Source organism: Diabrotica undecimpunctata, chromosome 3, assembly GCF_040954645.1.
Source record: "Diabrotica undecimpunctata isolate CICGRU chromosome 3, icDiaUnde3, whole genome shotgun sequence".
Classification (NCBI taxonomy): Eukaryota; Metazoa; Arthropoda; class Insecta; order Coleoptera; family Chrysomelidae; genus Diabrotica; species Diabrotica undecimpunctata.
The window spans coordinates 32713187-32739037 of NC_092805.1; the positions used below are offsets into that span (position 1 = coordinate 32713187).

General features: G+C 33.6%; 1 protein-coding gene across 1 annotated transcript in view; it reads left to right on the forward strand.

Moving 5' to 3' along the window:
* The window catches only part of pigs (GAS2-like protein pickled eggs), a 316569-nt gene that overhangs the window by 282539 nt on the left and 8179 nt on the right, over nt 1–25851 (forward strand). The window contains exons 6-10 of the mRNA XM_072525649.1: nt 5304–5411; nt 19157–19332; nt 22660–22981; nt 23138–23303; nt 24217–24633. Of these exons, the coding sequence (XP_072381750.1) occupies nt 5304–5411; nt 19157–19332; nt 22660–22981; nt 23138–23303; nt 24217–24633 (1189 nt within the window). The remainder of the gene's footprint in view (nt 1–5303; nt 5412–19156; nt 19333–22659; nt 22982–23137; nt 23304–24216; nt 24634–25851) is intronic.

A 25851-nucleotide genomic window follows, 5' to 3' on the forward strand; every position in this document is an offset into this window, starting at 1 on the left:
TATTTAAACAATGATAATGGTATAAAATCATCATAAAATCAATAATATTCTTGTCAGCTGTTAATATTATTAGGACTCATCTTCTTTTAGAGCTTTGATAACTTTGAGTTTATCTTTACTAATATTTGCTTTTAATTTTGTTTTGCTTTTTTCCAGTTCTCCTTTGCAGAGTACTCTATATTCTTCCTTTTCGGATGTTGTTAGCTTTTGACAGACTTTTCCAACTCTAGTTTAGGAACTGATGAGCAGGTTATAGAAAAATTTAGACCTTTTGAGAGAATCACGTTCTCCGTTGTGTTTATCTGTCTTTTAATAACTTGACAACTGTTGTATTATGTACATTGTATTTTATTTAGTAATTGAACTTGGTTTACTGTTCAGGGCACACCCAGCCAGGGGGGGGGGTTTGTGCAATATATAAAGAATGGTAGGAAAATGTAACTTCTCTCACACACAATACATAAGATCATGATAAGAGTAGACAGAACGAGTCTGTTGCGAGTAGCATGCGTCTACAGGACTGTATCTGCGGCAACCTTGTGCACTATCACGGGTTGTGTTTCTCTGCAAGTGTTAGTAGTAGAAAAGAGACATTTTTATGAGAGAAGGGAGCATTTGACAACAGCCATAAAAAAAGAAAAAAGGAAAAGATCAATGGAAAGATGGCAAGAAGAGTGAAACAACACGGAAGATGTTGCCCAGTGTACCAAGATGTTGATCCCGAGCCTAAAAAACTGGGTTCTTCTTCTTTTGGTGCCTATTCGTTTCGAATATTGGCTAGAATAATCATTCTGGCTATAATTATCTTATTAACTGATGCTTTAAATAGATTAATTGTTAGCGTGGAGAACCATTTCCTCAGGTTTTTTAACCATGATATTCTTCTTCTCCCAATTCCTCGCTTTTCGAATACTTTGCCTTGAAGGATTATTTTCAGCAAACTGTATTTAGTGCCGTTTCTCATTATGTGTCCGAGATATTCTAACTTTCTCCTTTTAATCTAAATCTTTAATTTAAATTTTTCTCCATCGCTTCAGTGAGTGTCCAGGATTCAACTCCGTAGTATAGCATCAGGAAGATATAACATAGTAGAAGCCTTACTTTTATCTCCAGATTAAGGTTGTAGCTTTTAAAGAGTTTGGCCATATTGTTGAATGCACTCTTAGCCTTCTTTATTCTACATTTTACTTCTGAAAGAAAGAAACTGGGTAGATTGTCTGTTTTAGGGCGTGTCTTCATAGGCTCCGAAAGACAGATACAGATAAATGCCTATACTGCGAATATTCCCACACTGTTAGTCACACAATGCTGGAGTGTAAAAGATGTACAGTGGACAGAAACAGAATGATGGATAGTAAATGTGAAGATGGTAAAGATGACGGGAAGTAAAGAGGGATGGAATAGTGTTCACAATTACATCCGAACAGTAATTAAAAAGAAAGAATAAGAAGAAGAGAAACACCAACCCGACCAACGACAGAGATAAGATCTAGATAAGAGAAGGGACTGTTACAAAAATGTCGTCAGCCTTACAGCGGCCATCCCACTTTCGGAGTACGGTAGGTGCGACAGTCAACTGCGTACAAGTAGGAGAGGGTGGTTTTACCAGTTTTTTAGTGATAGGCAGGATAACAGATACCTGAATCTGTGGCACTGCTATCTTTAGTACTTTAAATTAAACTAAAACCCAAATTTTAAGGACTCAAAATGGAGGTAGCATAAAAAAATTTCGGTGCCCAACCAACCCACAGCAGGAAAATTCTAGGTGCGCCACTGTTACTGTTATTTTCTAAAGATGTAAACGTCAAAACCAACGTAATATGTAATTTTTATGACAAGAAAATTGTGCTTTAATCCCATTTAAATAATATTTAACTTAAACATACCACAAGAAAATAGTTTCAGAACCTCTTATTTATCATGTTAATACCATTACGTAGTTACCAGTACAAAGAATTCTTTTTCAGCGCAATCTTAGTCAAGTCGAAACATTAGTCAATTCAGATAAGGTTAATTAGCATACCAAAGGGTTAGAACCTCCCTAAGTCTCTACTACACCACTAATAAAAGACCACTTACGAATTTACATCCCTTATTGACTTTTAAGCTTAAATTTAAATATATATCGACTTTGTAAAGTGCTTTGGGGTGCTTTTTTTAATTTTAATCATTCTAGTATCTTTCATTTAGACTCCTTTTTGTGATTATTTCCTGTTCATTTGTTTTCCACTTTATTGTAGGTCTATATCGTCGTCATTTACACGATGGTGACTATTTTGTAATTTTCTGAGAACATTTAGCTTACTTATTCATTTGTGTCTATTTTATTGACTAGTTTTGTTAATATCGGATTTAATTTCTTCTTCCTTAGCTTTTCTCTTTTCAGGGGTCGCTGTTCCTTAATCTTCTTCGCCTTTTATTTCCGTCCATCGTGTAATTTTCATTTAAACCTTTCTTTCCCAAGTCCTCTGCCACGCAGTCCTTCCATCTTTTCCTCGGTTTTCCTCTACTTCTCATCCCCTCAACTTCTAACAGCTCTAGCCTTCGTCTGACGTGACCAAACCATTGCAGTCTTTGTTTTTGAACCTTTTTTTAGACTGTATGAGTCCTAACAACTATATGTTGAAACAAGCACATGTTGAAGCAACAAGTTGAATACGAATAAAATACCAATTTGCCGAAATTCTTTTATTTTAAGTTTTTTTTAATTGTAAATATGAGCTTCAACATTTTTTATGATGTATGGAATTATTTTTACAATTTAATTATATATTTTATATTGGTTACTATTTAATTAACTGTTTGATAGCCAAAAAATGCTGACAACTAAATATTGGAACAAAAGGTTTTTAGCAAATTAAAATAAAATTAATAAGACGTAACGTCGTTCAAGCCCTTAGCTTGAATAACAGCTTGAAATCTATTAGGGATTATATCAACTAGGCCTTCACAGAATTCAGGGGTGAAACTATCCCATATTTCTTATAATTTAGCACGTATTTGTGGCAAAGTACGCTGAGGGTTATTTCTTGTTAAACTTAAATGTCATGTTATCCCATTCATTTTTTTTTTTGACTTGGCACTTCGTAGAAACGAATATACAAGCATATCTTGATATTTGGTTGCGTTTACTATGGCCTGAATAAAATGTAAAGTTCCTAACCCTGTGGCCGGCATACAACCCCACACCATGATACCCTGGGGAAACTTTACAGTTTTTTTAAAAAAAATCCTTATGGAATGCTTCCGTTTTTTCCCGAATCACACGCTTTCGATAATCGCAAAGACATAATCACACAGACCGCAAAATTTGCTTTCGTCGCTACAAAAAACTTTGTCCCAATTATGTTTGGTCCACGAAAGTTTTGATTTAGCCCGAATGTAATGATTCCTTTTTTAAGTTTCCGTCAAGAATGGTTTTTCTTTGGCCTACTCGAATAAATCAAAAAATAGAAAATTTATATCGCAAAGAAGAACCTATCAAACATACCTTATAAAAATTAAGTCCGCTTTTGTGCATATATTTGGATATTCTTTGGAAACATTCATCCAAGTTTCTCTATTCCTTCTAGTAGTTACTTTTCGTAGTGTATTTCTTCTTCCCGACTTACGTATTCTAATCAAATGCTTTACACTTTGACATGTTTGCTTTGAGAAACAGCTTTAGATGGCATGAACTTTTGCCACAAACATAAATACTGGCAGTTTCATCATATTTCTTAATTATATCAAACACAGGAGTTGTTGATGCAATCAATTCACTGGAAATTTCACTCATTGTTTTCCCTTCATGGTACTGATGCATAATAATTTCTCGATCTTTTGGATCAGTAGGTTTTCCACGTGTCATTATTATACGTTACTCGTAATAAAACTGACGGTTGTTAATTATTCATACTCAAATGACGCCTGATAATTATTGTTGACAACTCACTACCTACTCGTATGTTTGATTTTAAAGCCTTCTTTGCGCCAGGCTGATAAAATTTAAGAAACATGAGGAAAAGCAAAAAATGTTCCAATATTTAGTTGTCAGCAGTTTTCGATTATCAAACAATTATTTAACTAGTAATCAATATAAAATATTATAATTAAGACGCAAAAATCATATTTACAATTAAGTAAATTGGCATTAAACTCGCAAAATAACTGCTTTTTGTAACATATAGTTGTTAGGGCTCGTAGTCACCCCGGCACTTTCCTAATCACGTCCCTTGATGTCCCTTTTAGTCTTACCCCAACATCCATCGTAACATTTTCATTTCAGCTACCTCCATTTTATTTTCCTGAACCCTCTTTACAGGCAATACTTCACTTCTGAATACCAACGCCCTCACGACACCCTTGTATATCTTTCCTTTTAGTCCTTCCCTGATTTTTCGCTTCCAGTAACAGAGTACTCTGCTTATTCGCTTCCAGTTAAACCAACCAGCCTGTATTTCGATCTAGTGCTCCATTTTTCGCTACGTAGAAGCCAAGATATTTAGATTCTCCTACTCGTCTTAATTCTTCCCCAAGCAATTCGATATCCCCAACCATTCCTGTTTCTTTCATCGATGTCCCCAACCATTCCTATCGGATACAATTTGTGACCTCTATATTTTAGCAATTCAGGTTGTATTGCATCCACTCCAAACTCCCATTATTTTCCGAGCTTTTAATTAAAAATTAAATTTAAAAATCCAAAGAGATCAAGTTCAAAACGTTTTCAGACTAATCATTTTATCTTCAGTGAACGTCAAAGCAAGTAATCTCACTAAATTAATAAAAACGTAAGGTAAAATTGTGACTATTATTTGGAAACATGTGGTTAATTACTTACTTTGTAGTACTTACAAAATAACCTCAAAACCAAGCAGTGGTTGGGTTTATATGGATTAAACCGTACTTAAAATTGTTAAATTACCTGGCAATATGCCGGTGGCCTTAGATTGCCTACAGGGAACATAAGCCCATACTCGAAAGAGTTTTCTACATCCGAACTGTAGGAAAGTTAGTTGGCAATTAGTTAACATTTAACATTCTTACAATTCGGATTTAGAAAACTCTTTTTAGAAGGTCATGGCCCTTTAAGGGCTGTAACACCTTGATAATGATGATCTAGTCACGTTTTAGTAAAACATTTTACTAGACAAGAAAATTTTATCGAAATAGTAGTCATTAAATGAAGAGTTTATTTTATATTTTATAATGGATGGTAATTGCAAACCATACGGAATATGTAACTATGAAAAGGTGATGTGCCACAAGAAACAAAATAATATTCCGCTAAAACATTTTCTAACGTTATATTTTCTTTTCAGGTTAGAGATTTAGTCGAAAAATGTACCTGTCCAACTCAATTTCCGATGATAAGGGTCTCTGAAGGAAAATACAGGATCGGCGATACCAAAGTTCTTATTTTTGTCAGGGTGAGTATTAATATTTAATTTCACAGTAACCATATTGACGACTTACTCAGCTTGTATTAAACAACAAGAAGTTTGCGATAGGGGAATTATCGAATCGAATGATTTTAACAGTATATATAAGAAATATTCTTTTGTTTCGTAATCATTCAAGTGATTATGCTTTAAATTAATAATTTATGATATCCTGAGCGATATTCTACCATGCTTCTCGAATTTGATGACTAAGGTTAACTAGGTTGTTTGGTCGTAAATCATTGTTTGTGCATCTCAGAGACAAAATGAAATTTACCAAGTAGTACATCCACAAATTGATTTTGCTTTATTACTATGGACTTTCCATTCATGGTCGCAGAGCCATTCACTTCTTGAGCATTTTGATTAAGAAGTAAAATGATGAACCCATGTTTCACCAAAATCAGTTATATTACTATTCAAACAATAAAAATATTGCGTATTTTTCATTCGTTGTAATCCAGATTTATAAAATGTGCAACAATATTGTTTACAGCTTTTATACTGAGGTCTTCATATGAACAAAATACCGTTTCTTCTGAGAAGCCTAAAGCTTTAGCTATTCCATCATCTATAATCTTCATTAAATATTTCCTGTATTTTAACGATATTATCGATATTTTTTCCGTAATTGCTATTTTTGTCACTTTTTCCTGGATTATATTATTACTCGTGTAGTATACTAATGTCAAACCTAAACAAACAGCCTCCTCATCATCCATAGTTGAATCAGGCACAATTAGAACTGGCAAAATTTTAAAACCACCGTCATTCGATTCAAACAGCATGGAAAACTAGTGTCGCTTCGAGGACAGACACTAACCGCCATGCAATTTCTTCCCCAGGATGCACCCAGTTATACCTCTCTTGTTCAAGCTTTAGAAACAAGATATGGTGAGAATCATCTAAAGAAGTTTTTCCAAAATCAGCTGAAATTTTGATATCAAAAACATAACGAAAACCTGCAAGAATTTAAAGCTGCTATTAAAAGATTCTTGTATTTGTCGTATCCTTACACACCTAAAGATTTTTTGGGACAAACTGGTATACATGCATTAATGGACTACAGGATGTTGGAATGCAACAGGCTCTCTAAACGCTAAATGGAGCACTAATCTCAGCCCAGAAGTATGAAGCGGTGAAAAGTATTTCCAGACCTCGCCCAAAAATTAAAATAAATGAAGATTTTTCCGCATATAACCAATAATTTATTTTACTTAGCATACTTCAATATCTTCAACAAAAAATTTAAAATGAAAACAGATGATGTTTTAATTGCGAAAGAATAGGACATTTGAAGAAGCCGATCCCAGGCACGGAAAGAAGAATCAAAGAATTAGGTCAGAATGTCGCTTTAGAGTCACATTCAGAAGCCTGTCACAAAGTACTACTAGAACCAATCTCCCACAACTGAACACAGACACTCAAACAATAGCCAGGAAGACGCATAAAAGTTGAAGGGACGGGCGTTGGTCGTTTTTAATAAAAGCCCCCAAATGCGCACTTATACTTTAAATATAAATGAACAGAATGTATAACTTAAGGGCTACAGTGACAATCAAAAATGCACCTTTATTAATGATAACAGTGTAACCAGATCTTTTATTCGAACCGGATTTCTGAATGAAAAACAACAGCCAACTAAAGCCTTGAATCTTACAGAGCGCTCTTCTCCAATTCACGCCCGCAATAAGAAATAAAACGTAGATAATATCTAGTGAAAAGAAAAGAGAACACGGAAGACACCCCACATTACTGTGAAATTAATAAATATTTACTTTTTGATAAATTCACTCGAAATTCTGATAGTGCGTGTCCCCTTAAGGATTTAGTTTAGTTTACCGCCACCGATGTTGACGGTAAAAATGTAGTAAGTTGTTAGACGCACCGTACCAAACCGTAGCCCCGTCGGAAGAGTAGGAGGGGTAAGTACGTGCTATACATCAGCTTCTTACCTCCTTTGAACCGTGTTAATTTACCAAAAAATGACGGGACAGGGCCACCGTAAGTAGAGAGTTTTGCTCTATCCCAGGGATCGTACACCACAAATATCCACGTTGCGTTGGTTTCCGTCTTTCCACCGATGGAGTACTTTGCTCCACGTTCTGTTAGATCCTGGCTTAAAACAAACTAAATTTATTTCTTAAAACAGCTTCAGGCCACACTATTCCAATTTTGGTGAGGAAATGAAGCACTAAAAAGTACTAAACCTACCAATTTTCCGTAGCAAGATGAATCGCTGTAAAAATTTTTGCATTCTATTCGGAAAAGTGTCAGGAAAGTTTTTGAACAAAATTCATGGTGGTAAAATAAAAATTGCATTTTGTGCATAAGGAAAATAAGTTTCCATAAAAACATAGAAAATGAACAATTTGCAACTCAGAAAATATCGACAGGAATAAGTTCAATTTTGTTATTCGGGGGTTTTCGAGGTCACTGAGTACGAATATTATAACGACGATCATCCTCCAGCTACCTGGTGCCCAGTGTGGACCTCGTCTCCTGGAGTTTTATGTTATTTCCATTCGAAATCAGTCAGAAGTCATTACTAGGTCTTTGAACGCGAATATTACGATGGCGATGGTCTCCAAGGTAATTTGTGCCCACAGTTACCATGTCTTTTGGAGTCTATGTCAATAAAGATCTTAAATAATAAATTAACAAAAAACTTCAGATGAGGTCTACGCTGCCAGTCCTAATATTCATGTTTAGCATCCCCAACAACCCTGAGTAATGACTTTTGACTGATTTCGAGTAAAAATTACATAAAAGTCGAGGAGACGAGGTCCACACTGGGCTACAGGTAGCTCAAGGATCATCGCTGTCATAATATTCGTGTTCATCAACCTCAAAAACCCTCGAGTAATGAGTTTTGACTGATTTCGAATGAAACTAACATAAAACTTTGAAAGACGAGATTCACCCTGGGTACCATGTAGCTCGAGGATCATCGCCGTCATAATATTCACGATCAGCCACCTCGAAAACGCCATAAGTAATGACTTTCGACTGATTTGGAATAAAAATTACATAAAACTTCAGGAGACGAGATCCACACTGGGCACCAGGTAGCTCGAGGACTATCTTCATTACAATATTTGTAACCAGCGACCTCGAAAACCTTCGCTGTTGACTGATTTACAATGAAATTAACATACTTCAGGAGACGAGGTCCACCCTGGGCACCAGGTTGCTCGAGGACCATCGTCGTTATCATATTCGCATTCAGCGACCTCGAAAACCCTCTACTAACAAAATTAAACTCATTCCTGTCGATATTTTCTTAGTAGCAAAAGCACTTTCCCGAATCAAACGCAAAAATTTTCACAGCGATTTATCTTGCTGCGGAAAATTGGTAAGTTTAGGGTTTCGTTTCTTCGCCTAATTCATGAATAGATAACGTCAACCATACAGATTGGTAATAATATTCAATTTATTCAATTACTTTACTTTTTATAACAAAGTTAGCTATTTTTATACACCTTTGCCAATTTTGGACGGTTATCTTGGCAAGAAACTATACAAAACGAAAAATTTGATCGTGAAATGGCATTAATCCTTACATTTTACATTATACATTTTTTTAAGTACCCTTAAGACACTTTCGTAAGCAGTTTGACAACGCAAACTTTTAGTTTGCGTTTGAGATACTTGAAATAAGTGTGTGAGCATAACACAACGGTTCCTTTGATTAGTCCCAGCGCCATCTTTGGGATAGGTAAGAAACCTGTAGTTAGGAAGTGCATTTACGAAATTATTTTTTTAATATTGATCATTATTTCTTTCACTGAAAAACTAGATCTAATTTTCTAAGCATATTTTAATGTTTGTTTGTATCCACACAAAGTTTATGACAAAAATCGTAAAAATACCCATTTTTGTTTATTTTATTATTCTGTGACATTGATAATTTAATTACAAACAAAATAAAAAAAAATATAAGTGAGTAGGTTACATACTTCAGACAAAGATGCTGAGCTCACTTTTCTACTGATTTGTCATTTTCAAGGATTTCTCGTTTTTTATATCCATCTCTTCTGCAGGTGTGTTAGAAACTAAATAATTAGGTAGCTATTTTTATTACAGAACCGTATGATATAATTATTCAGTCAATTTATTGGAATTTGTTTACAAAAATGGTTGCATAAGTCTAAAAACGGTAAATGCGCCCATTACGAGAAGTTGTAAATAAAATATTATTTTATTACGCTATTTAATACTTTTAATTAATTGAATATGGTAGTAAACACCTTTTTATATAACATCCTTGATCATGGTTACTGTTACTGCTACATAAATTTTCAATAAAATTTTTCGTAACTCGTACAATGATCTTTGTTTCCTTTTTTTTTTTGGAAAAATCATAATGCTTTCTGTTTTCTGAAAATCATGATTTTCGGAAACTTTATAAATACACCAAAACAAAAAATAATTGTTGGGGAATAGTTGGTTATATATTAGAATAGATATATTCTACAGGGTGTTTTAAAAAAAGGTAAAACCGTCTCTAGGGTAGGTAAAAAACTGAAAAATAATTGGGGTTTGCTTAGTAAAAAATTTTTGTAACGCCATCCGTTTTCAAGATACAGGGCGTTGAAGAAAAAAAAATTCTACGCATTTTTTACGATTTTGCCGAAACTACTGGCAACATTATAATGAAATTTTATAGGAATATGTTTTGGAAGCTGATACATCCCATGAATTTGTTTTTATATCTGATTCTCATAGAGGGCGCTAGTTACACGGATCGTACTAAGTATTATTCAATATAACTTTTTTAAGAGTATAATTATTAATCACAATTTCAAGTAAACATCATTCAATTTTACACGAAAAAGGTACTCTTGGTAAAACTCGATACTGTGTACCGTTTTCGGAATATTTTGATTTGAAAATTATGAAGTAATAATTGATGCTGGTAGTAATGATAAAGTTCTAATAGGTATACCTCTATTTTCTCCAAGTGTGCCATGGAAATCTGACATTTATTGATTATTATGACGATAAATCAACAATAATTAGCGTTTTGAAACCTTGTTATTTGTAAAATCAAATCAAAATGTACTCAAATGTTGAATACACTGACATATTATTAACCTTAGGCGAATGTTTAGGATGTTCTAGTGCAGCTGTGACACGATATGCAGAAAAGTTTCCTAAAAGAAACTTACCAAGAAAAAAAACATTTGGAGCCGTTGAACGACGTTGTCGAGAAACTGGGAATGTGGGACCAAATAAAATAAATTCTGGTAGACCAAGAACAACAAGAACAATTAATAAAGAAAATAATATTTTAAATTTACTTGATCAAGATCCAACAGTTAGCGTAAGGAATATAGCAAGACAAACAAATACTTCTTCTTCAAGTACTTGGTGGATACTGAAAGAACAGCAATTGCATCCTTATCATTACAGACAAGTCCAAGAGCTCTTGCCAGATGATCTACCGGTTAGAGTGGATTTTTGCGAAACATTGCAACAAAGGACAGCCCACAATCCAAATTTTTTTAAATGCATTCTTTTTACGGACGAGGCTACCTTTATGCGACAAGGTATGTTTAACTCCCATAATGCACACTACTGGTGTGATGAGAATCCACGAATCACATTACCAACATTCATTTAAAGTTAATGTTTGGGCAGCACCTTTAGGTAACAAATTAATAGGTTATCATATTCTACCTGGAAATTTAAATGGTGATATGTATTTTGATTTTTTAAACAATTCCTTATTCGAGATATTAGAAGATTTAACGCTAAACGAGCGAAGATCTTTATTTTTTATGCACGATGGAGCTCCACCACACTTTGATAGAAGGTGTCGTAATTGGTTGAGTAATCATTTTCAGAATCGATGGATTGGTAGAGGTGCAGAAGCTCCGATTCATTGGCCTTCTCGGTCATGCGATTTTAAACCTTTGGACTATGCAGTTTGCTCGTATATTATGGAAAAGGTCTATGCTACAGAGGTAAATTCATGCCAAGAATGGGCGGGTTAATGGAATCTTTAGAAAAAAGAATAGACTTGTGTATTAGCGAAAACGGAGGGCATTTTGAACACTTACTATAATTGAATTTTATTTTATGTTCTTAGTCATTAATTTAATTTTCTTCTTGTGAGTTTTGTTTAATTACTAACTATTTTATACCAGCATCAATTATTACTTCATAATTTTCAAATCAAAATATTCCGAAAACGGTACACAGTATTGAGTTTTACCAAGAGTACCTTTTTCGTGTAAAATTGAATGATGTTTAAGTTTACTTGAAATTTTGATTAATAATTATACTCTTAAAAAAGTTATATTGAATAATACTTAGTACGATCCGTGTAACTAGCGCCCTCTATGAGAATCAGATATAAAAACAAATTCATGGGATGTATTTGCTTCCAAAACATATTCGTATAAAATTTCATTACAATGTTGCCAGTAGTTTCGGCAAAATCGTAAAAAATGCGAAAATTTTTTTTTCTTCAACGCCCTGTATCTTGAAAACGGGTGGCGTTACAAAAATTTTTTACTTAGCAAACCCCAATTATTTTTCAGTTTTTTACCTACCCTAGAGACGGAGTAACCTTTTTTGAAACACCCTGTATAACACTATTATAATTAAAATTAAAATATAAGTCAGCAAGCGTGAAAAACTACCACTTAGATCTCGTCAAATTGATTACTGATTATATAACGATTCGAGGCATAATTTCTTTATTCTATCTATTGTTTTATCATCAATACAGAATGGGGAACAAACAAATCCAAATATTATATTACGCCGCATTAATCGCCGAGACAGAAGACGAACTCCAAAGATTAACACACATCTTCAGTACAACAGCCAAGAAATACAATATGATAATATCAGCAGAAAAAACCAAATATATGACAACATCTAAATACCCACTACGATGTAAAATCGTAATTGATGGGAAGATAATAAAGCAGGAAGCAAGGTTTAGATATCTGGGAATAGATATAAGTAGTTACGGAGATGTTGAAGAAGAAGTACGACAGCAAAGTTTAAAAGCAAGTAAAACGGCGGGATCTCTTAATGACACAATCTGGAAGAACAAACATCTAAGACAAGACACAAAAACAAGAATCTATAAAGCAGCAATTAGACTCATATTATCATTATCATACACGGCGGAGACAAGACCTGACACATCTAAAACGAGACGACTACTAGAAACAACAGAGATGAAAATACTCCGACGAATATCAGGGAAAAGTCTGTTGGATAGGGAGAGAAGCAAAAACATAAAAAGAGCATGCAATATAGAAGACATAAATGGATGGGTGAAAAAACGGCAATAGGAGTGGAACGAACACATTAGTAGAATGGCAGAGGATCAGATAGTATGAATAGCATGAGATGTCACCAAATGGACGAAGAAGTATTGGCAGACCAAGAAAAAGATGATGCGACAATTTAAACAATTTAGAAGGCTAATATTGAAGAAGAAACAGGCTTTAAAGCCTACATACAAGAAGGAAGAAGAAAAAGAAGAAGTTTTATCATCACCGATGTCATTATCATCATCAACCTGTACGCGTACACTGTTGGACATAGGTCTCCCTCAGCTCTTTCCATCTGTCTTTGTCTGGTGCGGCTTGCATCCAATTATTACTAACACGCTTTAAGTCGTCAGTCCATCTAGTTGGTGGGCGTTCTCTGCTCCGTATTGCTTCTTGTCTTGGCCTCCACTCGACAATACCTTTTATCCATCGTTTGTCAGATAATCTGGCGACGTGTCCTGTCCAATTTCATTTTACCGACGTGATTTTTTCGATAGATTCTGTTGTTTTTGTTCTACCACGTATATCTTCGTTTGGGATCCGGTTTCTCAAAGAGACACATCTAGAGCTCACGTGTCTGGTTATCTCTGCCCAACCGAATTTCATACCCTAAGTATTTATACGATGCAGTCTACTCAATCTTCTTTACATAAACAGTAATATTGCGATTTAGCACCAGATTAGGCATGGTTTTCGTCTTGTTCATGTTAATCTTTTGTCCAACCTCCAAGGAAACGTAATATAATTTTGGCAACATTCTTATTGCATAGTCCGATCGACTGTAAGGACGATGTCATCTGCAAATCTCAAACGACTGAGCGTCTCTCCAATTATGTTGATACCATACTCGTTCAGATCTGCCTTCTTACAAGTATGTTCTAAAAGTCTCATGAATAACTTTGAAGAGACGGTGTCTCCTTTACTCCTCGCTGTATACAGAATTTATTCGTTTGTTTAGATAATGTTTGCTAGCCGTAGCATTTTGGTAGATATGTTGGATTATGTTAGTGTAGCGATGGTCTATTTGTCATTCTATCAATGCTTTTAATAGTTATTGCTGGCTTATAGTATCGAATGCTTTCTCGTTCGAAGTCTACGAATATCAGTGCCAATGATTTGTTATATTCTGCAGACTTCTCTATCAGGTTCTTTATCATTAGTAATTAGTTGTTAGTTTTGTATCCTGATCTAAATCCAGCTTGTTCTCTGGACTGATAGAAGTCTAACTTATCCTCCAGTCTGGTAGTTGGTAGTTTTTTAGAGCTGTTATGTCTCCTTTTTGTGTAATAAAACAATGACTGCATTGTTCCATTAAGAAGGGGTTTTTCTTTGGTAGATGCAATCGGTGAAAAGTTTAGTCAAAGCCTGGATAATTTTATTTCGATCTAGTTTGATTGCCTCGATCATCGCCTGAAGATTTATTATTTTTCATTTCTGAAAGTGTCTTTTTAAATTACTCTCCAGTGTTACCTCTGGTCTTTCTTTTGATCCCTAATTTGTTATTTCAGCAGGGACTGATCTTGTCTATCATTGATGCCCTCGTATATTTCGTGATAAAAGCTTTCTACAACCTCGAGAATTTTGGTTTTATGCGTATTGATGTCTCCGTCTTTGTTTCTTATTCCGCACATATTCCTGTTGCCTGTGTTGTTCGCATTTCACCCTAAAATTTTTAAACTTTTGTTTTATTGAATTATTTTTGTTATCTCTCTTGTATTGTTTTCCCTTATATCTTTTTGGATTGATCAGTGGATATCTTTATTTAATTTCTTCATTGTCTTGTAGTTGTAGTCGTATTTTTTCGTCAGCTGTTTTCTTTTACTTAGGAGCTTTGATATTTTGGTTTAATTGTTCTTTCTGGATCACGACTATCGGGCAGCACTCCTTTTCCTTTTTTTATTACCTTTGTTATGCCATTATTTGCTTTTCAATATCTTCCATTATCAACGCGTTATAGCTCTTCGTGACTCTTTGTAATGTTTAATATTGCCTTCCACTATTATCAGTTCTGTGCCACTATTTCCCATCGTTTTACTACATCGTTTAATTTTTTCCTAGGCCATCATACAGTTCTTTTTCCATTTGGTATTTTTTATTTTCCTTAAAAAAATAGCCCTAAATCTTGAATATATATTGTGCAAACTTTCTCAAGAACAGCCATACTTAAAATCTTCTCTAATTCTGTAGTATAACCATCTAAGAATAGCTGCTATTTATCATATAAAAGATATACCAAAACTTACGCAAGATTTAAATTGAATAGAAAATACTGTTTTTTTATTTAAATTGTAATTTTTTATTGAATCATAAAGTAAATAGGATAGTGTTATGTATGGAATAGCACATCAGACAAATGACCACCACGGCTTTGCTGGCACATACTCTTTTGTCGAAATTTTCCACGACCATTTTGTATAAATGCGACTGAATTTATTTGACGCATCATTGAATTTTCTCCTTCAATGCACGAGTTACAACTTCCAGAACCTATAGAAATAGGCAGCGGAATAAGACAGTGGGACTCATTGGCTCGTAAATTTAATATAAATGAAATCATCAAAAGCGTTAACAAAGGAAGAGGATACAGAATGGAAAACAAAGAAATAAAAATACTTTGTTACGCAGACGACGCAATATTGATAACCCAAGATGAAGATAGACTGCGACGACTGGTCCACAGATTTATCATAGGAGCAAAAGTATTTAATATGACAATTTCATCTCAAAAAAACTAAAACAATAGTAATAAGCCAAGAACCAACCAGATGTAAAATAGAAATTGATGGCATCAGTATTGAACAAGTAATGGAAATAAAATACCTGAAAATTACACTGTCCAGCTATGGAACCTGGACAAAGAAGTGAGAGATCAAGTACAAAAGCAAATAGACTGACAGGATGTCTTAATAACACTATATGATGAAACAGACACATTAAAACTGAGATAAAGTCAAGAATTTATAAAGCCAGTGTAAGACCAATAATGACATATGCCTCAGAAACAAGATCCGGTACAGCACAAAGGCTACTGAAAATGATAGAGATGAGAGTACTGAGAAGATGAGAAGAATTACAGGAAATACGCTGAGAGATCGAAAAAAAAGTGTGAAGACATTAGAAGAAAATATGACGTGCAGTGTAAAAATGAATGGACACTAAATAGAAAAAAAAATGGAATAGATAAGTCACCAATCTGCAGAAGAGGTATCGGACGATCGCGCAAAAGATGGAGTGGCAACCTTCCATAGAGGTATTAATCCGCCAATGAACAAGCAGGATTGCTTATAAAGAGAAAGAAGAAGAATGTACTAGTGGTTGTAGGTTTATTGGCACAGATCTTTGACTTAAAATAATTCCATAAAAATGAATCCAATAGTGTTAAATCACACGACTTAGGGGGCAAATTCTGATCACCACAACGAGAGAGTACACCACCAATAAATGTGTCATGTAGTAATTGAATTGTTTTACAGGCTGTATGGCATGTGGTACCGTCTTGTTCAAACCACATGTCGACTACATCAGTATTATCCAATTTATCCCAAAATAACTCTTAGCACCAGTAACAGTTAAGGCTTGAACAGCCTTATTTTCAAAGAAGTATGGTCCAATGATGCATCCAGACCAAAACCTACACCAAGCAGTGACACGTTGTGGATGCATTTTTTTTTGACAGTACATGTGGGTTCTCATAACCCCACAATGCGGCCATTTTGACGATTAACAAGGCCATCAATGTGAAAATGTGCTTCATCGCTTAGAATGATTTTGCTCGAAAAATCAGCAACCATTTATTGATGTTCAATAATCCATTCGACGAACTCTCTTCACTGTACATCTTCAGTTCGGCTTCAGTTCTTGTGTCAATTGAACTTTATAAGCAGGGAGATTTAGATCTTCAGTCAGTATACGCTGTAGAGAGCTGTTAAGGAGTGTGAGTTTTTCAATTACTCTCTTCACAATTGACGAAATTTCAATATTTCGATCATATTTTGTACATTTTCATACTGTGACCGCCAAACGTAAAGTTCCCTTACGTAAAGTTCCATTTTCATAGCAATTAATTGCCTCAGCTGTCAAACTCATTGAAATATTTTTGTATCGATATCATGTAAATAGTTTTTTCTGTGTTTTGCAAAATATTATTTTTTTATTTGACAATATTTGTAACTGTGTTCTTGCTTATAATAACTACTTTTGCAACTCTGTTCTATTATTTTGCCAATGAAATTAACACTTCTCTACGTTCTGCTTCATTACAGAGAAGTAAGTTTCAGAACAGTTCGAAACAGTTCATTACAGAACAGTCGCCAAAATTTACGGAAGACCTAATAAGCAAAGACAGGAAAACAGTCAAGGTCATAGTAGGTCTTCTAACAGGGCACTGTAAGCTGAATAGGCACTTAAAGCTGATGGGATTATCAGATGATGACCTGTGCAGATTCTGTCACCTCGAAGAAGAAACAGCAGAGCACATTTTATGTCAGTGTGACAGTCTGGCAAATGTGCGGTTCTTTGCATTAGGAGAAGAAAATCCACCGGCAAATAGCTACATGGAAGGTACAGTCTCGAAGCTACTAGACTTTATTAAAAGGGTCAGGCTAGAGAATGTTATCTAGGACTAGAGGACCACAATAGATCTGAAAAGGTCGTATTGGAATAGGCCGAAAGGCCACCTCTCTTAATCTAATCTAATCTAAATCTAACTTTATAAATTTCAGTACATTGCAGATTTCCAGACTTTGTGTAATTAAAACCTTATGTTTTACTACTAGTTTTTACTTTACTAATAAATTAAATTAAATGATTACAATTTTGGCATGAATACAATGATTTTTACTCTACAGCGTTTTGTTTGATAGCTCTTCTGCAATCCGACATGCGTAAGAAACGTATGTTAACCTTAAGAGAGAAAGTGAAATTTTCCAGTCTGTAGGTACCCAGACTTTGTGTTTCTACCTACTCTAGCTAATAAGCGATAATATAATGCGAAACTAGTTTTAGAATGGTAGGAACAAAAACTTACATACAGAAACTGTCAAAGCAACATGTATTTGACTGTTAATTACATTCCTGTAAATTATAAAATTAAAAGTAATTTAAAAACGATTTTTTTTTCAAATATATTGATCTACTTCATCATCATATAACGGGGGTCCTACGGCGATTGCCGCGTCCCGCATTTCAGCCTCCATCTTTTCCTATCTCTCCAATCTTCCTCTTCTAAGCCTCTAGATTGCATTGTTTTTGTAATTTCTCTTTTCCAGGAATTTGGTGGTCTTCCCCTTTTCCTTCTTTCTGGCGGAACATACATTAAGGCTTTCTTTGGCCACCGCTCCTCCTCCATTCTCATCACGTAACCGTACCATTGTAATTGCCTTCCTTGTATTCTATCTGAAAGAGTATCTCTAATTCCTGTACGGTTTCGTATTTCCTCATTCCTGATTCTTTCCATTCTCGATACTCGACATGACCTTCTAAGATAATCCATTTCCACAACGTCTACTTTATCTCGTTCATTCTTTGTCATCGTCCAACATTCGGCACCATATGTGGTAATTGGTTCTACAATTGCTCTGTATACGCGAAGTTTGGTATGCATCTTTATTTTATTAGACCACAGTAATGTATTCAGTATTCGGATGCATTTTTTCCCTTGGGTTATTCGGTTTTGTACATCTATCTTAACTCTGCCATCTGCTGATATGATGCTTCCTAGATATTTATACTGGTTGCAGCCTTTTATGACTGCGTTTTCAAGCCTCAGATCTGTGGTATTTCCTCCAATTTTTAAATATTCTGTTTTGCTTATGTTTACAGTAAGCCCCTATTTGGCATATTCCTCAAATAATTTTCGATTCATATAATTTATATCTTCCTCATCGGTTGCAACCACCACCTGATCATCTGCAAACAACAATGTATACAGAGTTTCTTGTCCCACTTCGATGCCCATAAATCTACATTTATTTCTCCAATTCCTCAATGCTTCTTGGACGTATATTTTAAAGAGTGTCGGTGACAAACAGCATCCTTGCTTTAGGCCTTTAGTGACTTTAAATTCATTTGAGGTTCTGGTTCCAATTTTTACACAACTAACTGCATTTTCGTACAATTTATATATCGCTCGGATATACGTCGAATCCAATCCGGACCTTTTGAGGACCTCAAACATTTTCTTTAACGGGACACTATCATATGCTTTCTGAAGGTCTATAAATACCAAATGGGTCTCTCTACTTCTTTCGACACGCTTTTCAATTATTTGTCGTAGGATAAATATATTATCAAGGCAGGATCTCCCTACTAAAATATATTGATCTAAAATATATTGATAAACTCTCCCTAAACTATATTGATCTACTTAATGCCAAATAATACTCCAATATGTATCAAGTATCAACACATAATTATGCATATGCTCATTCTTTCTAGATCCTGCGTAATCACGTAATGGTTCGAGTAGGAGGTGGATGGGACACCCTATCTCATTACTTAGACAAGCACGATCCATGCAGGTGTCGAACACAACACAGAACGACACAAGGGGCGAAATTGGTCAATAAACCTGGAGCTGCCGATTTACATGGTTCTCACGTTTACTATGAAAGGTAAAGTACAAGTTTTCTTCTTACAAATTTTGTTATATTTAGTCAATGCAAAATTATAACGTCATAATTATATGTATTAGCTCGAAGTATTATCTGATCTTTACTTTTAAAGAAGTATGACATACAACGAACGTTTCACGAAATTTCACAAGTAGAGAGACGGATTAAATAGGTCTTTTAATCATGTTACGAGCGCATGCGTAGCCGCTATGTTTTTCGTAATGTTTTGATCAACAATTGAGTGGTTGGGCATCATTAAATGTCAGATATATTTGTCTTTGTTATTTGTTTACTGTACAAATCATATCTATAGTTTTTTATTCTAATTAATAATTATATCATCAATATTGTATAATCAATAAAATTTCATGATTAAAAAATAATCATTTAATATTTTAAGGCTGTTAATTTGTATTTAATACGAATAAAATATTGTAAGTGTGGCACGAGATTGTTTATAAAGAAATAAAGCCTTTGCAAAATTTATACAATAATATGTATTGTCTTTAAATGATTTATAGCGTGCATCACTCTTACATACATACCTACTCCATAACGACACTGCTTCGTTCTTTCTTTTGGTACAGGTGTCATTTACTAATTGAAGCACTTTATTCTTTATTTTCGTATATTTTTTTAAGAACTATACTTTCTTCAGTATTTTTTATCCTAATTATGTGTTTACATGTACTTTATTGTTATTTATATTACTAACCTAACCTAACACGCTTGTTTACAACAAACAGTGCAAAAAAAAATGTCTTAAAAAAATTATGATAAAAAGGCCTATTTCTAATTTATCTGTCATTCTATACTTGACAGAAAACGATGTTCCATCAAGGAAAGGCCATCTTTACTCTCTCCTGTTATTGGCAACATGAAAAAGAAGATATTCAATGTTTTAGAAAAACATTATTTCCTAACTGACATGGAAGTCATTAGAAGTGTTATATTGGCTTACAAAAAAAATCTGCATTAGTTACCTAGTCATAATTCATAATTAATAGGATTATATTCATCCATCCATAATATATAAGAGATTATAAAATTTCAAAAATAAACATCTAAACTACATTCATTTGACAAATTCCCAACTGTTAACAAACGCACGTGAAAGCCAAATAGGGTCGTACTGAGGTGTATCATATGATTTTTAAAAATATTTACTTTTGAAACTATTAGTGTAAGAATTTCTTGAAATTTAATCATTGTGAGCAAAATTTAATGTTCCATTGAAGAAAAATGTGCTAAAATAAAATATTCATTAACTGAGAGATACATGACAAAGTGAAAATTTTGAATAAAGAAGCATTGTCATAAGTTTATCACAGCATAAAAACATACCATTTAAATTACTCAGAGTCTGAGGAGCTACATGTGCTGCTTTCTTCGTCTGGATTTATTATTATGAGTTCGATATGGTTCTCTATTATATTGTCCAACTTCCACATTTTGGACTTGACTTTTTGTTGAATGTGTGGCACACATTTCTGCCACGTAGTTGGACTAATATTATTTATTGCATCATAAAAAATATTTTTCTAATCTGCAAATTTAAAAGAAGTGTTTTTGGCTGCTACATAATTTTTTACTTCTGCCCAGCTGAGCTCAATCGGATTGTATGGGGGCAGCCTTAACACTACTTTCTTTTGGCTTTTTGTCATCTCATCATTGATAAATGTATTATATTGTCCCTTATGTTCCTTAACGATAGCCAGCAGTTGCACTTTTAACATGCAGTCCTCAAACCGTATATTTTTTGATTTCAGCCACGCTTGGATGTCAGCTTTTCTAAAAGCAGTAGTTGGAATTTTTTCCACTTTTCTGGAATAATAAGATGCGTTGTAAAATACGATGATGGAGTTGTCTTCTAATCGGGGTAGTATATTTTTTAACCAATTTTTGAAAGATTTCCCGTCCATCTCTTCATGGTAGTCCCCACTTTTTTTTATTCAAACACCCACAGCCCTTCTGGAATAAGCCCATCTTCACTGCCAATGTGACAGAGTATTAGTCTTTTTCCTTTTCCTGAAAATTTTACTATTTTAAAATTTACTTGAAGTGAAAAGCACATAAACATTTACCTGCAGGATAATTTAGCTATGTATATGCCAAATTTCATTTCAATCCAAGCGGTTCTTTAATATTTACAGCAAAAACCGTGAATAAATGGACTAAAAACAAAATAAAACTTTTCGAAACATCAATAAATTAAAATATTGGTTTCTCTTACGTTTATTAAAGTAATTACCGCAAGCTATTTTTACTTTTGATTAACAAATACTTTGTTTTTGGATACTAAAAGTTCACTACACACACAAAACTTAATACTAAACACCTAAATTAAACTCTAAAAAATAACACAACCAGTAAATAACTTGACAATAACTATAACATATAACACACAATATATTAACTTAAAAACCAACACGCTAAAAATAAAATTTGAATTTAAACAGACTGGCAAGTTTGGACGTGTAAAATGAGAATCCGTCTGGCTTAAGGCAATAAATTATATTTAGTAACCTCTTGACGAATGAGAGGGCAAATATCAACACGTGCGTTTGCTTACAGTTGGGAATTTGCTGAACGAATGTACCATAAACCTTTGTTTCGATTGATACAGTTGTATTCTGTTAATAAACTGCATCTGGATATATTTTTTATTAAGTTACAATTAATATTAGCTATGAGTATGTCTGCTTTTTTGTATAGTAACTTCCATCCACTTCCAGTTGAAGCCAAAATTTAACCAACAGATATGTATATATAGGTATATATATATATATATATATATATATATATAAACCCCGAAATTGGATAAAACTAGTTTTACCTGGATATTTTGCGTATTATCCAAATTCGCTGGATAAAAGGCAAAGAAGATTGATAATTTCTTGATTTATCCGGGTCATTCTAGATAAATCTAATGTTAAATGGATAAAGCAGTACATTTTAAACTTGGGTATAAATAACATTACTTACATTTAAATTTTCTTTGCTTTCTTTTCTTTATGAAGAATCCACTATACAATTATTGTCTAAAAGATATAATTAAGTATTGAGAACTTGATAGAACTTAAACAGAGATAAAAATCTTATTAATTTTTACTCCAAATTAGAAACTGTTATTTATTTGAACATAATAATATAGTTAATAACCGGATAAATCCAGAATTCAACGAAATATTCACAAATATCTATCCACTGTGCGCTTGGATAATTCTAACTCTATCCAGGTAATTCTAGACCGTTATTCGCGTTTTAACCGCAACGTATATAACGTATTTCTATTAATTTTATTAACTAATCCTATATTAATTTTAGATCAGCTGCATCAATTCCAGACGCAGGAAATTCTTACGGATCCAGCGGTCCACATTCTCTAGGTCCTCCAATGAACTCTCTGAATCGTTCTAGATCTCGCTCACCTAAACGGTCTCTTAGTCCCAATCTCTCTACAAGACGATCTCTGGTTCCACCACCGACCAGATCTAGGAGTCCGACGCCAAATTACACATCAAACCTTAACACCAAGTTGTCCAGTAATAGGAGTCCACAGCATAAAAATTATGGTCCACAGTCGTTGCCGATTATGACAAATCATAAATCGAAGAATATCGTCAGTAGCATCCAAATTCCAGATAAGGTAAGGAATAACAATACACATACGGGTACAGTAAAGTAGGATGATCAACCTATTATTTATTTTTATTTTTTCCATTCTTTCCTAAAGTAAGGCCTCTCAATCATTATTTTAGCCATATTGTTGTTTGTATTAATGTTAACCAAATTGTTATTTTAGGTTCTTAAATCAGAAGTTAGTTTACACGTAAACGATACAGATCATAGTGACACTACATCTGAAGTATCCGACGAAGGTTATCGAAGCTTAGGTTTAATTCATGATAGAACCAAACAAAGGTCGTCCGTGTACAGTCAAAATTCTACAGAGGATGCTGAAGAAAACGGTAAGTTAACACTTTTTCGAAAGTCATAATATTGTAGCAATTATAATTTTAACATCATGTAGAATCCTTCATCAGGTAAAAAATAAAAACATGGATAATGCCGAAGTGAAATTGGCTTCCTCAATATATAAAATTACATATAAACATACAAAGTCAGCCGAAATATACATGAATCGTAAGATATCTGCATTTCAATTAGAGCGTCACCACATTTGTTCTGTATCTTCTGAAATGTGTCGAATGGCGTGAAACATAGTGTAAAGAACAGAAATTTCCATATATGCAACCCAAAATACATTTGGGTATTTATTAATTTTCATTGTTTCATGACTTCATTAATGTCAGTGTCCCGTTTTACGTTTTGAATCTTGACAAAGGCAAGGGTTTCCTGCCGAAATGTTGATTTCTATTGAAAATAAAATCTAGTTCCACATGTAATATAATTTATTGAACCTAAACCCAAGAAAAACTAATTTTATATTAAATATAGTACGGTTCAAGAAACTCAAAACTATAATTTATTAATTTTTAGACCATTTGTTTTAATGGCTTTGGATTATTGATCCATTCAGCCACGATATATAATAAATACTGTTTGCTACAATATTAAATATACGAATACTATATACATATGCGCACATATACACACTTATTCACGCACATACACATATAGGTATTGTTTAATAAATACAAAAATACAGAAAGGAAGTGGAAACATTAAATTTACCTCTATTTTTTTAGACCATGTTTTTCAACTTCGTTCACTACCTTGTTCAGCAGATTTTGTAGTTCTTGTTCTCTGTATAAATTATCTAAAATAATTTGGTGCCTACTGTATAATATAAGTTGGTGATTGTACAATACAGTTGGTGACTTTGAACACTTTAATTATCATCCATTTATTATATTCCAGAGCATCAAGTTTATGTAGACGACGACCTCAACGAGTTTGGACTCAGAAGAACCCAATTTTCCCAGCGGATTTACGAAAACGATACCAAAACCATCCTAGAAAAAACCCGTCACGCAATAGATAAATTGTCAGAGTCGTCCAGTTCATCTCCAGAAACCACAACTAACGAAACCTTTAGTCCTAAAAAGAAAGAACGATCTTTCTCCACAACGAAGGAGGGCGTGCAAGTCCGAAGAAAGTCATACAGTAGAAGCAATAGCTCTGAAGCGAATATCGATGTCCAAAAGAGTCCAAAGAGAACTCCGTCGCAACCCAAGAAAGTTGATTCTAAAATTAGTACCTGGAGTGGAAGGCCTAAGGCTTCTAGAGCTAGCATTAGCCAAGACACTTTCCAACCTTTCGCCAGAAACTCAACAGGTAATTTTTTATTTACACAAAGCCGCATTAACCATGAAAGAATATTAGCGGGTATTCGAAGGTTACAAGATAAGTTTGTGTACAGATAAAGTCTGTATAAATTATTAACCTAAAAAATTATTACACTCGGTTCGTATCACCTACTATGAATTTGGGCAATGGGAATTGGTTTAATTAGATACTGTGAGTCCTTTAGTATAGTTTCATTAGGTGAGATAGATAAATATTGCATATATTGATGTTTTTGAAGAAGCCATGTAGGTCTGTTGGGTAATTTTCTACTGTCGATATTTTTTGAGTTTAGTGCATGAATTACATTACGTGTCGCCAATAATTGTAAATTCTAGAGAAAGGGATTTTATCTTTAATCTACTCCAGTGATTTAAAAATATTATGGGGTAAAGCTTTTGAAAGCTTAACCGTATATTTTGGTTTAGTAAAAATAGTTGGGTCGTCTGGCTTTTCGTGAATGTCAGAAGAGATAGATATTTGTCCTTTAGTTTTTTGATGGGGTACATTTTGATGGGTTTAAAGGAGGATCATTATTTTTGGTTATTTCGTTGTGCTGTACTTAGAACATTAGTAATATGATCCACATAAATTTCGTCTTCCGTTGTAATAGGTTGAGGTTTATTTGGTAGTGATATTGCAGGTTGAGATTTAATATTTATTTCAAAATTCATTGTTTATTTTGTTATTAATATAAAAATACAATACAATACACTGCAACATAATACAATACAAATTAAAATGCAATATTCCTAAGTATTTAAAAATAACAATAATATACATAAAAAAATACACTACAATACAGTGCAACATAATTCAATATAATACAATACAAATTAAAATGCAATATTCATAAGTATTTAAAAATGACAATAATATACATAACTTTTCTACTTACGTATATGTTTAATTTACCTTGTAATAATATTAATAAAAAAGTCTTCCCCGACTGGGAATCGAACCCCGGTCTCCCGCGTGACAGGACTGACTACTATACTACCGAGGACATGACACAAACGTATTTCAAAATTGACAGTTCTGGGTCATACAGTGATTTATTAAGATTATTATTTTGAAATGCAAAAGATTAATATAATGATGAACATTTAATAAATAATACAAAACATATCACATAAATAATATTATTAATAAATATTTTATTATATATAATATTATATGTATATATATATATATATATATATATATATA